This window comes from Alexandromys fortis, unplaced genomic scaffold, assembly GCF_014885135.2.
Source record: "Alexandromys fortis isolate MF-2015 unplaced genomic scaffold, M_Fortis_MF-2015_v1.1 scaffold_48, whole genome shotgun sequence".
Lineage (NCBI taxonomy): Eukaryota > Metazoa > Chordata > Mammalia > Rodentia > Cricetidae > Alexandromys > Alexandromys fortis.
The window spans coordinates 3,644,188-3,658,984 of NW_026067947.1; the positions used below are offsets into that span (position 1 = coordinate 3,644,188).

Sequence of the window (14,797 nt, forward strand, 5' to 3'; positions counted from 1 at the left end):
TTCTGAGATTCCAGGACTTAGGTAGAAGCAAAGAATTATGATTTCAAGGTCAGGTTCCATGACAGAACCTGTAAGGCCAGCCTGACTACAAGAGATTCAGTTCCAAATCCAACTCTCAACCCCCCAAAAGTACCTGTTTAAGGAACCCACGCTGGTCCATGGCCCTGTCTAAGGAACAGAAGGAGAGCAGAGCGCTATAGCTTGCATTGGATTGGATGGTTTGACCTACATTTGCCTCCTGTTAGGCTCTTGGCCAGCAGTGCTGGGAGTGGAAGCTTTAGGTGGCAGGACCTATAGGGAAGTAACTGGGCCTTTGAGGGTGATGTTTGGGGGGAAAATAATAAAATTCTCTTGAGAATCTGATTAGTGCTGTCAAAGGAGTTGTGCTTGCCAGTTTTATATCAACTTGACACAGAGTTATCTAAAAGGAGAGAACCTCAATAGAGAAAATGCCTCCATAAGATTGGGCTATAGTGATCCTGTAGAGCATTTTCTTAACTAGTGATTGGTGCTGGGGAGGGGCTCATATGAGTGGTTCCATCCCTGGGCTGGTGGTTCTGGGTTCTTTAAGAAATCAGACTAAGGAAGACATGATGAACAAGTCAGTAAGCAACACCCCTCCATGGCCTCTGCATCCGCTCCTGCCTCCAGGTTTCTGCCCTATCCGAGTTCATGTCTTGACTTCTTTTGATGATGAACAATGAATGATAAGGATGTTTAAGGGAAAATAAATACTGTCCTCACCAAATTGCTTTGTTCATGGTGTTTCACATTGCAATAGTAACCCTAAGGCAGGAGGGTTTTTTATTATTATTTTGTTTTGTTTTGTTTTTGAGACAGGGTTTCTCTGTGTAGCCCTGGCTGTCCTGGAACTCACTCTGTAGACCAGACTCGCCTTGAATTCACAGAGATCCACCTGCCTCTGCCTCATGAGTGCTGGGATTAAAGGTGCTTGCTGACAGGAGCTTTATATGTAAAGCAAACTTGGGTCCCCCTAGCTACTCCCTTCCTCAGGCTTCATGTGTCAGCCTATGACTGCTCCCTCTCACCATCCTCCACCTCCTAAGATGCAATACAGCCCGAAAGTGCTCCTCAGAGCCTTCCAAACCTGACGTAAGTATTATTACTTTATTTTATTTTTTATTTTCTTTATAAAGAACCTAACCAGGAACTGTGGAGCTTGTTCCGTCATTGAAGTGACTGATACACAAGCATGAGGATATGTTTGGATTCCCAGTGCCAGTGTGTGTATGTGTGTGTGTATGCGTGTGTGCATATGTATGTGTGTATGTGTGTGTGTTAGAAGAGACAGGCAAATCCCCGAAGCTCACTGACTGGAAAGTCTATCCAAATAATAATAATAATAATAATAATAATAATAATAATAATAATAAGTAGGTTTAGTAAGGAACTTTGTCTCAAAAATAAAGATAAGAGCTAGAGAGAGGGCTCAGAGATTAAGAGTATGGATTACTCTTCTAAAGGATCCAAGTTTAGTTCCCAGCACCTACATCAGGTGGCTAAAAACCCCACTGACTCCAACTGTAGGAGTATCTGACACCTCCAGCCTCCATGGGCACCAGGATGCAAATATATATATCCATACACAGACATACACACAGACACATAATTAAGTATAAAAATAAATCTTTAAAAACTAAAGGTGAAACATGATTTTGGAAAGCTACCTGATGGCAAAGTCTGGTCTCCATATACACATGCTCGTACGTGCACATGCACCTGCCCACACATGCCCACACCCCCATATGAACACTTGTATACATATACAAGAACATGTACACACACACAGATACGCACACACAGAAACCTAACAAGGGACATTTTATTACAGTAACAGAAAGCAGAATAATGCGTAGAGTGACAAGAAGATTCTCAAGAAGATATTAAGGTGGTTTGCATTAGGACAATGAGGAGGAGGGGTGGGGCACAAGAGCCTGGGATGGAATAAGGTTGCCACTGAAATCATTGGCTTTGATAAGATACTGGGTGACAGCTCTGTGATGCTTTTATTCCATCAGTCCTATGAAGGTAAAATTTTAAATTTTGTTATTACTCTGCATGTGTGTGTGTGTGTGTGTGTGTGTACGCACACGCACAAGAGCACATAGGCCAAGGCACACATGTGGAGGTTAGAGGACAGCTTCGAGGAGTTGGTTTTCTCCTATAGCTTTTACATAGGTCTCAGGGATTGTACTCGGCAAATGAGAATGCCTATGTAAGCTGGGCGGTGGTGGCGCATGTCTTTAATCTCAGCACGCGGGAAGCAGAGGCAGGTGATGCCTGTGAGTTTGAGGCCAGCCTGGTGTATAAAGCAAGTTACAAGACAGCAGTCAGGACTATTTCACAGAGAAACAAAAAGAAAAAAGAAAAAAAGAAAAGAAAAGAATGCCTATGTTTAAATTTCCCATAATAATGTTTTGCTGATTGTGTTATGTTTTAAAGAACAGGCTAAGCGCCCTCTCATCTGTAGAGAAATGCAATCCAGGAAACTCCTCAACAGCTCCGCAAATCAAAATTAACAAAACACAGTTTTCTCCAAGTTTGCCTGAGTTTCTTCCATGGAAAACCCACACACACACATAAATTCCTTGTATTTTAATCAAGAAGATAAAAATATGAATTTAAACAACTGTGGGAGTCTGGTTAGTGGTGTGACCCAGAGGCTAAGTCGTTGGTCAGTGATGAATGTCACTGGGCCCTTGGCTTCAGCTCGGACTCACAAGTGTCATGCTGTGGGTACCTAATACTTTGTGAATATATTTCATTTCCTTGGATTTTGCTGAGGATTAACTCTTTTTCATTTTTTTTGTTTGTTTTTCAAGACAGGGTTTCTCTGTGGCTTTGGAGCCTGTCCTGGAGCTAGTTCTTGTACACCAGGCTGGTCTCGAACTCACAGAGATCTGCCTGCCTCTGCCTTCCGAGTGCTGGGATTAAAGGTGTGCGCAACCACCGCCCGGCTTTTTTTCATATTTTTAATTTGAAAAACTTACTTTTTATTTTACATACCAACTCCAGTTACCTCTTCCCCCGCCCCCCTCCTTGGGGTGCCAAGTTGTTCCCCTCCTCCCCTGTTATCAAGGCTGAGCAAGGTGTCCCTCCACAGAGAGAGGTTTAACTCTTCCTAATACTTCTGTGTCTGTGTGCACATGCATGTGTGTACATGTTCATATGTATGCACATTTTGAGTGTGGAGGCCAGGGGCCAACATCTGGCATCTTCCTCTGTTGCTCTCCACCTTACTTTTCAAGATAGGTTCTCTCACTGAACCTAAAACTCACCAAAGCACTAAGCATGACTGGTTTAAACCCTAGACTCTGTTTCTTTGTAGTTTCAGAGCCTGTCCTGGAACTAGCTCTTGTAGACCAGGCTGGCCTCAAACTTACAGAGATCCACCTGCGTCTGCCTCCTGAGTGCTGGGATTAAAGCACCACGTCTGCCCGGCTTTTTTTTTTTTAAGATTTATTTATTATATATACAGTGCTCTGTCTGAATACATGCCTGCCAGAAGAGGGTACCAGATCTCATTACAGATGGATGTGAGCCACCATGTGGTTGCTGGGATTACAGAGCCTACAGATTTCAGGACCTACAGAGAGAGCAGTCCATGCTCTTAACCTGTGAGCCATCTCTCCAGTCCCTGCTCTCGTTGGTAATAAAAAGCTGATTGGCCAGTAGCCAGGCAGGAAGTATAGGCAGGACAACCAAACTAGGAGGATGCTGGGAAGAAGAAGGGCAGAGTTTGGAGTTGCCAGCCAGACACAGAGGGATCAGGAGATGAATGTGCCATGCTAGTAAAGGTACCGCCATGTGGCAGAGCGTAAATAAGGAATATGGGTTAGCTTAAAATATAAGAGCTAGTTCATAATAAGCCTGCGCATCAGCGGAGCGTTTGTATTTAATATAAGCTTCAGTGTGTTTGAGAGCAACGGCAGGATAGGAAACCTCTGCCTACAGCACACCTGTAATCCTGGCACTTGGGCGGCTGTGGCAGGAACATGATAGTTCACAGGCCCGCCTGGAACACGTAGTGGGACCCTGCCTCCAACACAGAGAGTCATATATTAATAGCACCTCTAGCTTTGGGGCATGTGTATACCAAAAACAGCCTGGTGTCTGTGGTGGGCGTAGAGAATAAGACTGATTCCCTTAAGGACCCAGTGGATGGTGTTAGAAAGGCTAACAGGGAAACCTGTGGTATGGAATGAGGATGGCTGATGGTGTTACGTCCCCTACATAGATGTTCAAGGTCTTCCCATTAAATAACAGGTGTATGAGGTGAGATACATGCCACCTAGGGCACGTCAGCCACTTTACAATACATGTGTAACTCAAAGTACTATGACTGCCATAGACGGACATATTTTGTCAGTTAACCTTTTTTTTTCCATAGTGGAAGATGTACAGGTGTTAAACGCAAAAGAAATGGATTGGAGGAAAGATAATGAACCAATGAAATAGCAGGTCCAAGAATATTATCTGACATGTGCGACAATGCAAAAATGGAAAGGTCACAAAAGGTTTTCAGCGGCTTTTATAGTGATGCATGGAAAACACTGCAAGGGTCCTGATGTCTTAGCTAAAAATAGACCCTGCCTTTCATCCCCTAGAGAAAGAAGCCAGGAAATAGCAGAATGATAACCAGAGAAGAGGACGATTGGATTGTGTTTGGTTTGTACCTGGACTGACTGACCGCAGAACCTTAAGAGCCGTACTGAAATGCTGACGAGCACCTGAGCCTCCCGCTGCGGGGAAAGTAGTTTGGGCACAAACGGTTCCTTTGGTCAAACAACAAACAAAAACAGGTTTTTCAAATCCAAAGCTAAACAGTTAGAAATAACAATCTGTGTTAGTTATTCTTCTTGCTGCTATGACAAAACCCCGACCAGTAGCAACTGCGGGAGGAAGGGTTGATGTAGGTTCACAGCGTGAGGGGATTCTCCCGTCAGTCAGTGAGGGTTAGGCATGGTGGCACAAGTCTGAAGCTGCTGCCCGCAGTGCACCCAGAGTGAGGAGACACAGAGACAACGGGGAGCCAGGCTATAAAACCTCGCGATGGCCCCATCTCCGGTGGTGGTCATGTGTGGGGACATTCCACATTCAGCTGACAGTGGGAGAGACCAGAACTGCACTGGAGTTTGGTTACTAGCTGTCACCGCCAGATCTGTTTCTGCCTTGCACTCGAGAGAACTCACCACACACACACACACACACACACACACACACACACACACACACACCGGTGTTTGTTTGTTTGTTTTTTACCTGGAAATCCCTACCTTGCTTTACGTTGTGGGGTTTCAGGATTAGGACATCCAGACATCATGAAGGACCAGCCTGGGAGCCGAAGATGCGGTTGCCAGGGTATAGACCATAAAACTGTCCTCAACAACCCCTGAGGGCTCGTGAGGTGGTCCAGCCCCTTAAAGCATTTGCAGTGCAAAACTGAGCACCTGAGTTTGATCCCCAAAGCCTAAGCATCAAGGTGGAGGGAGAGAACTGACTCGCACAGCTGTCTCCGACCTCCACAGGTGTGCCTTGCACACTCCCCCTTCCCCTCCCCTTCCTCATATATACACACACACTCACACACAATAGCAATACTTAAAAAATAGAACTTCTGAGAAATGGAATTACATGGTTTGTGAAACAGTGATTTGAAAGGTGTTGGTTTGGATGTCAGTTAACGAAATAATCTCCAAACAGTGTGTTGCTCTAGACGCAATAAAAGGAACAAGCAAAGGGAGTGAGAACAAACACCAAGGCTCTGGGGCAGCGGTGCTAATGGGCACCCAGCTCGGCTGTTTACTTTCCAGGCATTTTGGTCCTCTTGGTTGAGCACCCGAGACTCCATCTGTCCCTTTAGGTTTGAGCCTTTTGAACAAGATTGTATAAGGGATAGTTGCGGCTTTTAATTTTGGTGAAAATTAAAATTACATTTTGCCACTTATTGAAAAATGTCTTGAATGTTATGTGGAAATAACTTTAACCACATTGCTGACATGGCCATTTCTTTCCCATAATTCCCCTTGTTCAAGTTGATTATTTTGTTTTCAACAGACTTGCTAAAGATGTTTCCTCCGGCGTAAAGTAAATGGAAAACGCTTCTCTGAGAAGCTGTGGTGACCAGTTCACCAAGATTCCATACAATTGGGCCGCCCGTTAGACCGAGGCATAAGTTACATCCGCTGTACCTGTGTGACCCCTAACTGAACAAATAACCCGAAAATGGAGCACTGGGGTCTACTTTGGGGAGCAGGTGGTGGGTGGGCTTGGGCAAACGTGTAGTCACTTCAGCTTACGGTTCCAGATGTTGTTTATTTGTGACACAATACGGACTGACAACCTTTAGGGGACTGTTCAAGGCCGGAGCCCATCGGCACCACTGTGCGGTTATAGCCTAGCCCATGCCATGCCATGCATGACGCATATCCTCCATCAGGTTTTGCAGGGCAAACCTGCGGGTCCATTCCAGCTAACAGTCACTTCTGGGTGTCCCTTTTCCCTTCATGCTCCAAAGCCTTTTTTGATAGTTACACATGGTTTATTTATACATTTCTGTGCTACCTTGAAAGTCACACAAACACAACTTTCCTGAATGTGAAATTAAAACGCACGCAGTGTTAGGGTGATTTCACTAGCTTTGGGGTGTCTGCCCACTTTAGGATGAGGGCTATATAGAAATCTGCTTGTAATAAAAACTGTTGACAACCGTGACAAAAATAAGGATATAATATCAAAATAAATCAAAGGATATATAGTATTGTCATTATTCTGATACAGAATTTTTTTACATAGAAATATTGATACCAGTACAAATGGCAAGATATCAGGAAATCCATTACAATAGACCTTTGGATTACAAATAAAAGTTTAAATTATAACTTAACACCGATTTTTAAATGATGATGCCTGTCATGCCGGATGAAAATCAATGCTTCCCCCTCAAGTGACATTCCTTAGAATGTCTCCAACAAGAAGATTAAAAAAAAAAAAAAGATCTTCAAGTAAAAAAAATGAAAAAAGAAATGTAATATTCCATTAGGGAGAAAACACCTTTTGCTTAAACAAATCTAGAAAAATGGACCACATTCCTTCAGTGTCCCATTAATTTTGTCATCCCACCAATTAAATGGCAGAACTGAAAGCCCTTGGGCTAGATGGGTGCAGGAAAAATCCCAGAAGCACTCTCAACTTCTGCTCCCAATGAGCCGTCTGGAGTGTCTGGTTCAAATGCACCCTTTTGCCACCAAATGAGAACAGAGCTAGCTGTTTCAGCCTCCTTAGTAGGTCTATCAGCAAGCCAGGGCTGTAGAGACCCCACTTTAGAACGCTAGGCTAAAGTGAGGACCATCAGAGTCTCTGAAGGGAGGGCATGTCTGTGCACTCGGCAGGATGGGCAGAGGGGCTGCAAAGGACAAAAACGAAGCTTCTGCAACAAAATACCTACTCTTATTCTCCTGTTTGTGAAAATGGTTGTTACTGGCATTCAAAAATGTCAAGCCGAAACATAAACAGGGAAACGAGAAGTCGTTCCAGGATGCTGTGCCCTTTATATGTCTATCCAAAAATCAAAACTCTCCTTCGACAAGAAAAAAAAAAAGTCACCTTAAAATGTGACCTGGGAAGTTGAGGAAGCGAGAGCATTTCTTTCTGGCATGTTCTTTGTTTGACACACTCACAAGTGAGACTTGACAGACATTGTGCAGGGGAGGTTCATACTTCAAGTTCCTGCTTCAGAGGGATCACTTCCGGGCCAAACAGATAAACCGGTTGAAAGAGGTCCGTAAACACGCCAAGCCTGGCAGGCAGGGACAAGTGTGATGCATTCTCCGCCCCCAAAATGGAACCTACAATGGAAAAGGGGACCGAGTCAGAAAAGTTTGATTTTTCAATTTGTCTGCTTGTTGGTTTATTTAGTGTTTGATATATATATGTGTGGTGCATACATCTAAGTGTGTGGCTTTACCCCTAGCACATCAAGGCCGAGGCCAGAGCCTGCCAATTTATTTTCTTGGGACAAGGTCTCTTACAGATAAGCTTGCTGTTTCAACTAGGCTGGAAGGCCAGTGAGATCCTGGGGGACACCTATCTCTACCCCACTCCCCACCCCCAGTGTTGGGGTCACATGCTTGGCTTTTTATGAGCGTAGTGGGGATTTGATCTAGGGTCTTTGTGATTGCAAAACAAGCATTCTTCCCAACTGAGTCATCTGCCCATCACTCTGACACAAAATAAAAATGAAAACAAATGAAGCCGTTCTGTGGCTATCTGGATCCTAATCTATGTTACTGAATGCTCGGTAGGCAATACACAGCCCCTTACAGTATACATCGTCTCCCCATCCCTGCCATCAGCGTGGGAAGATTTCAGATACAGACTCACACCTGTTCTTCAGATGAGAGACGGGAGTACACACATAGATGAGAAAGCAGACCAAGTTCCTTCACACGTGTGGAGCTGAAGGCTTGGCTATAGATGGATCAGAAATACAAAGCCTGTTTGCCTGCTGTATTTACTCATTTTGGTGCACTGTGTGTGTGTGTGTGTGTGTGTGTGTGTGTGTGTGTGTACACGTGTGTGCACGCATGCCTGTCTACCTGTCTGTCTGCCTGTGTGTTGTGCATATGCACATCTGGGTGGGTATGCGTGCAAAATTTACGCAGGATCCATGTGGAGGACAAAGGTGGATGTCGAAAGCCTTCCTTCCTCAGTCACTCTTTCATTTTGAGACAGGGTCTCTTAATAAAACTGGCACTGGTTAATTCCAGTAGACCGGCTGGCCACTGAGCCCCCGGATCCACTTGCCTTTGCCGCCTCAGTGCTGGAATTACAGAAGCTCGCCACCACACTTGGCTTTTGTACTGAGGTTTTGGGGGATAGAACCCAAGTCTTCTTGCTTCTGTGGCAAGCATGTTACTGAATAAGCCACATTCTAGCCCCTCTCATTTGTTTGCTTTTTATAGTGTCTTGCTATATAAGCTCCAGAAGGAAGGCCTAGGCACGACCACATGTATTCAGTGCACACGGATGAATCCACAGCTAGTCAGGAATATGGACATCACATTCACCCACAGCCACCAGAGTTAAACCACTAGGGATGTCTAGAGGGGAATCATGGGAAAGGCAAGCTGAATTTAAAGAGCTTCTGTACCCAGAGGCTCTCAGCCTGACTCTGGAGAAGGCCTGCTTCATGCCCAAAGCCCCTCCAGAGTCCCTGTACACGCCACCAGCGGTGCTGGATGGGAGCAGCCCAACTGACAGGTATCACTTAAAATATGTGTACTTTTCAAAGTTCTAGACTAAAGAGAGCCAGGAAAACCACCTGACCCTGTAGGTACAGGGTCTCTAGCTCATTTAACACCCTGTCCTGGTTAGGTGACTCAGTACTGGAATAGCAGCACTCTGGATGCTGAAAAGAAGAATCATGAATTGGAGAGTAGCCTACAAGGAGACCCTGGAGAGAAAGGAGAGAGAGGGGACGGGGAGAGAAGGAAGAAGGGAGGGAGGGACGAGGGAGGGGAGAGAGAGAGAGAGAGAGAGAGAGAGAGAGAGAGAGAGAGAGAGAGAGAGATTGGCAGAGAATGTGAACGCTGTTTCCAGCTTCAAATGTTTCATTAGCTGTCATTCTGTGTACTTCTGGTCTATCCTATCAAAAGAAGCCACCCACACCAATTACACAGATGTTTTCAGGATATATTTCTTTATAGATTTTTTTTTAAAGGCAAGAGGCTGTCTTCAGACAGTGGCAGAACCATTCCAGCCCTACTCCTGGGCTGACCTGAGAGGGCAAACCCTATGCTCATGCACAAAGTAAAAGCCAGGAGTCCTGGATGGATTCCTGGGTGAGGCCTCTCTCTCTCTCTCTCTCTCTCTCTCATTCTTCTTACCTCCTTTTTCTTTTTTCTTCTCTTCGCCCTTCTTCTTTCCTGCCTTCCATTTGCAACATGGCGCTGGATGGGTCAGGGAGATGACTGACATCAATAAACACGAAGGGATATGAGAGAAGCAACAGAGGGCAGGGCTTGTGGCATGCTCACCAGGCAGAGGAGGACACACAGCCAGGCTCTCCAGGGGCCTTTTGCGTTTATGATGACTGGTTATTTCCAAGGGGCTAAACGTGGCATCTATACACAGCCACGCTGCCCGTAGGGCTCAGGCAGATGGTGTGCTCAGAATGGTTCTGCCATTGTGTGAGTCAAGGCTGCTGGGCTAAGGCAGAGGTAGCTGCGGGGGGGGGGGGGGGGGGGGGGGGGGGGGGGGGGGGGGGGGGCTACCACCCAGAACACATCCAACAGCTGGGTACAGCTGGGCTAGCTTTAGACAATGACCACTGGGCAGTGTGGGATATGACCATCAGTGACCTTTGCAGTCCATTCTGACTCTGAGATTTTTGCAAGACTTCTCCAAGCCAAGCCTTAGCAAAAAATATGGACCAGTGGCTCTCAGTTACCAGGGACGATTCTGTCCATACAGCAATACCCAGCCAGTTATGTCTGACACAGCTGGAACTGGGGTGGGTGAGTGTGTGCGTGTGTGTGTGTGTGTGTGTGTGCAGGTGCTAGAAATGTTGCTAAACTCTTAAACATTCAGGATAGCCCTCTCAGTGAACAGTGAGCTAGCTCAATATGTACATAGCACTGAAGTTGGTAACTAGCAGCCAGGATCCATGTTCAAGGAACTGTGCTTGTCCCATACAAGTGTAAAATAATCACCCCATCACAGGGTTATACACAGGACCCAACAAGCCTGTTTCAAGTTGATAGGCTACCCGCTATCTCCAGCCCCTATTCTAGGTACTGAAGGCTACAACAATGGACCAGAAGGGAAAGGTCTTTTGCAGGAACATCAATCCAGACCTGCTCCTATGAGCTTCAGGATTCTCATCCTGGTGCTTGCCTTTTCTCTCACAAACCAAGACCCAATCTGCGTTTCTCCTTCTACGCATCATTTCTAAGCAGTTCAGGCTCACAGCCATTTTCTTTCCCTCTTTCCATTTGGGAGTCTCGTGGTGAACAGCATGAGTCCTGAAACCATGCAGTCAGCAGACTCTTGCCTGCTTCTCCCTGGGCCCATTCACTTCTAGGTTCAGAAGTCTCAGAAAACAAATCAATCCATGGGGGTATCCATGGGGGTGATGAAACATTTGCATCGATCCACATCCTAACCACTAGTCCCAAACCTGGTTGCCTGCTTCAGAATCAGCAGGACACCAACTTCTTACAGCCCACAATTCCAAACAGTAAATTCTAAACTCGCCAACACAGAACATGCTTCTTACTTGCTTGTGGTACTTTTAAAGGGAAAACTGAAGCATAGACCTATAAAATTCTACAGGGGACTGAGGCAGGAGGATGGTGAGTTCAAGACCAGCTTGGACGACATAGGGAGACCCTATCTCAAAATAAAAAAATAAACGTGGGGCTGAGTATATAGTTCAGTGGCAGAGTGCTTGCCTAAGGGGTGAGATCCTACCTTCAATCTCCAGTAAGACACACACATGCATGCACACTGGGGGGGGGTAGGAAGTAAAAAAGAGAGGAAGGGAGGAAGGGAGGGAGGGAGAGAGGGAGGGAGGGAGGGAGAGAGGGAGGGAGGGGCATGACTCCGTAGTGATGGAACTGCTGTCTGTCCTGACTATTGCTGAGTTGTCCTCCAGTTTTGCAAGATGCCACCATCTGGAGGAACTAGGTATAGGGTGAAGGCTGAGAACCCTGGGTTAAACTGCATGCAGTATGTTCTGTCTGGTGACACTGTCAACTGAGCCTGCAGCCACAGTTCTGATGCTTCTCCAAGAGGTCCCTGCACCACTGACTCTCGATGCCCACAGTAGGAAGAATGAGGAAATCACACATCATGCTCTCTCTAACCATCTTTCACTAAACCGCTAAGTCACGTGGGTTATCTTTCAGTCTTCCTAAAAATGCTAAACATAAGTCTGAAAAGAGCGTATCCTTAAGTTATAGTGACAGTGGTTAGCCATACACTGTTTTTTTTTTTTTTTTTTTTTTTTTTTGAGACAAGGTTTCTCCGTAGCTTTTTGGTTCCTGTCCTGGAACTAGCTCTTGTAGACCAGGCTGGCCTCGAACTCACAGAGATCCGCCTGCCTCTGCCTCCCGAGTGCTGGGATTAAAGGCGTGCGCCATCACCGCCCGGCCATACACTGGTTTTAAAACAGGAATCACTAATAAAGCTTGACATCTTCAAAAACTTTTGTAGCAAGGCTCAAATTGTATTTTCTTTTTTTCAGTAAAGGGTCATTGTACAGGCCAAGCTTTAAAGTGAAATTAAAAACAAAATGTGCCCGGGTGTGGTGGTGCACACCTGTGCTGCAATCTCAATATTCAGGAGGCAGAAGGTTACAAATTCTACATAGAGAGAGGCTGTTGAAACACGAAAGAGAAATAAAGGAAGGGAGAGAGAGGGAGAAGAAAAGAAAAGGAAGGAAAGAAAAATGTGTTTAAATATGTACATAAAAGTGGGTGGTGGTGGGGAAATGGCTCACTCAGGTAAGTGCTCGTGCAAGCATGAGGACCTGATGAGCTCTCAGGCGAGCATCCACATGAAAGCCAGGCACAGTGTGGGTCTGAAGTCCTGGCGCTGAAGAGCTGGAGACAGCCAGACAACTGTCAAACATAAGCCAGTCAGTCAGTCTACCTAAACCATGAGCCCCAGATGCAAGGAAAGACCTTGTCTTAAAAAGTGAGGTTTAAATTTACTGAGGAAGACAGCACCGACCCCTGTCCTCAACATGTGTACACATACACACACATGCATACTCACATGCATACGCACACACCCCTACGCAAACATACATACAAACTGGATTGGAGCTGGGTATGCAGCTCAGCGGGAAAGCACTGCCTAGCATGGGCAAGGCTCTATGTCCAGCTCTAGTACAAACAAACCAGAGGATGGAACAAACAAAGATGAGGTCAGAACACCTTTTTAAATTAAAAAAATTAAAAAAATAAAATAGTAAAAAAATTTCAAGTATTAATTATATTCATCAAATGGAATAGAAAACCTGGCATAAAAATCTTCCTTTAAACTATGGAAACCACAATCTAGTAAAAACCACAGTGTAACTATTAATAGAAATTAAAATAGTGTGATTTTATAACTATTTTCTAAAGACATGATTTCATGAGTTGCTCAAAATGTTAAAAAAAAATAAATATCAGTTAAAACATTGTTGCCCATGAAATGTGCTTTCTCCAGGTAAACTGATGTCTTGGATTCTTTGCTTTCTTGTTTATTTGGCTTCTAGTGGTGCTTGGGACTGAACCCGGGTCCTTGGTTACAAAAGGTGCTCACTCTAACCCCGAGCTACTGCCCTTGGGATTCACTCCCTAACCCAGGCTGTCTATGAACCTGGATTCCACTTGCCTCGGGGTCCCAAATGATGAGATTATAGCCATCTGCAATCAAGTCCCACTATTTTATTTCACTTTGAATTATCAAATAGAAAATAGAAACCTCTGAGCTTTAAAAACTGTTAAGTCCACAAGTTGATGGTCGTGCTCGAGACAGAGCGAGGGGCAGCCCCCAGAACCACCTGTCTCCCCTGCTGCTTTAGCTTCTTCTCAGCTACTGCTCTAGCCATTCAAAAGTCACACTTGGGGGCTGCTGACTAGGCCACCCTGAAACAGGAGAACGAATTTCCCATAAAGGATCTGTATTTTTACAGTTTACTAAGAAACCATCACTGAACTTGTGTAGAATGAAAACTGTACTGCAGTGCGCATCAGGGCATATTTATGAAAACATTTTCCTTTTCTTCTCTTAGGGGAGAATGTAGTTGAGAACATTCTAGAAGAACTACATTTTTTCTAGAATACATTAACTTTATCTTCACCAAGATAACCAACTTCAGCACTTGACCCTGGAAATAGGTCATCAAAATGACCTTTTAAACTTTCCAGGATAGGAGAAAAGGCTATAAAATGTCATAAAATCTGAGTTCTAGAAATGCATTTCATGTAGACACCTCAGACATGACATAAAATCTTGGTTTTGAGCACTTCTGTCAGCTTATCGCTTGGTTTTTATTATAAAACCCTAGTCATTTAGAGGTTTCTTTATTTGACCTGCCACGAAGACAAACTGCAGGTCCCTAAGCAGGGGTGGCGAGAACATAGACTCGCTCCTTCTCAGAACTGGCATTACAGCAAGTACGGACTTCAAGTCAAATCGTGGAAACAAAACTCAGTTGCTTTTTAAATATCAAAAATAGCAAAGGAGTCCCTGCCCCGGCCCCTCCCTGCCCTGCCCACTCAGCTAGCTTCCTTCTAATTTTAGCTGTGCCTTACTGGGGTCTTGTGAGGAGGAGGAACCTTGGTGGGAGATCAGCCTGGGAAATGATAATAGGAATGAGAGAATCCGTGCCTCAGATCAGTCAAAATCCAGGACTGAGCCCTCCCAAGACATACTTTCAAGAGAAAGCCACTAAGGAGGCTGTCACATGATGTCACAAAATATATCCATTCCAGAAGATAAGCCATTTTCAATAGACATATAAGATTAATGAAAAAACACAGGCAGTCAAGTGAGTTAAGGAAGGCCAACACAGGATATGGAGGAGAATTGACAGAAGTCAACGGAGGAAACAAGGCGCTCTATTGGCTGCCTCAGTAACGTTCGGTCAAGCATAAGAAAAAAGGACAGTCGTTAAAGACAGATCATTTGGATCTGACACTAACAATCCAAATATATATATGTGTGTGTATATAAATACATATATATGTATGTATACAAGTGTGTATATAGAATATACATA

General features: G+C 44.8%; 1 protein-coding gene across 2 annotated transcripts in view; it reads right to left on the reverse strand.

Moving 5' to 3' along the window:
• Positions 1-6,509: 6,509 nt before the first annotated feature.
• Positions 6,510-14,797, reverse strand: part of Prok2 (prokineticin 2) — a 339,608-nt gene continuing 331,320 nt past the window's right edge. Inside the window, exons 3-4 of one of the 2 annotated variants that reach the window (XM_050149352.1) lie at positions 9,909-9,971; positions 6,510-7,868 (exon numbers count right to left, since the gene is read on the reverse strand). In XM_050149352.1, coding sequence (XP_050005309.1) covers positions 7,764-7,868; positions 9,909-9,971 — 168 coding nt within the window. In that variant the 3' untranslated portion in view covers positions 6,510-7,763. The remainder of the gene's footprint in view (positions 7,869-9,908; positions 9,972-14,797) is intronic. The other variant, XM_050149353.1, reaches the window with a different exon arrangement.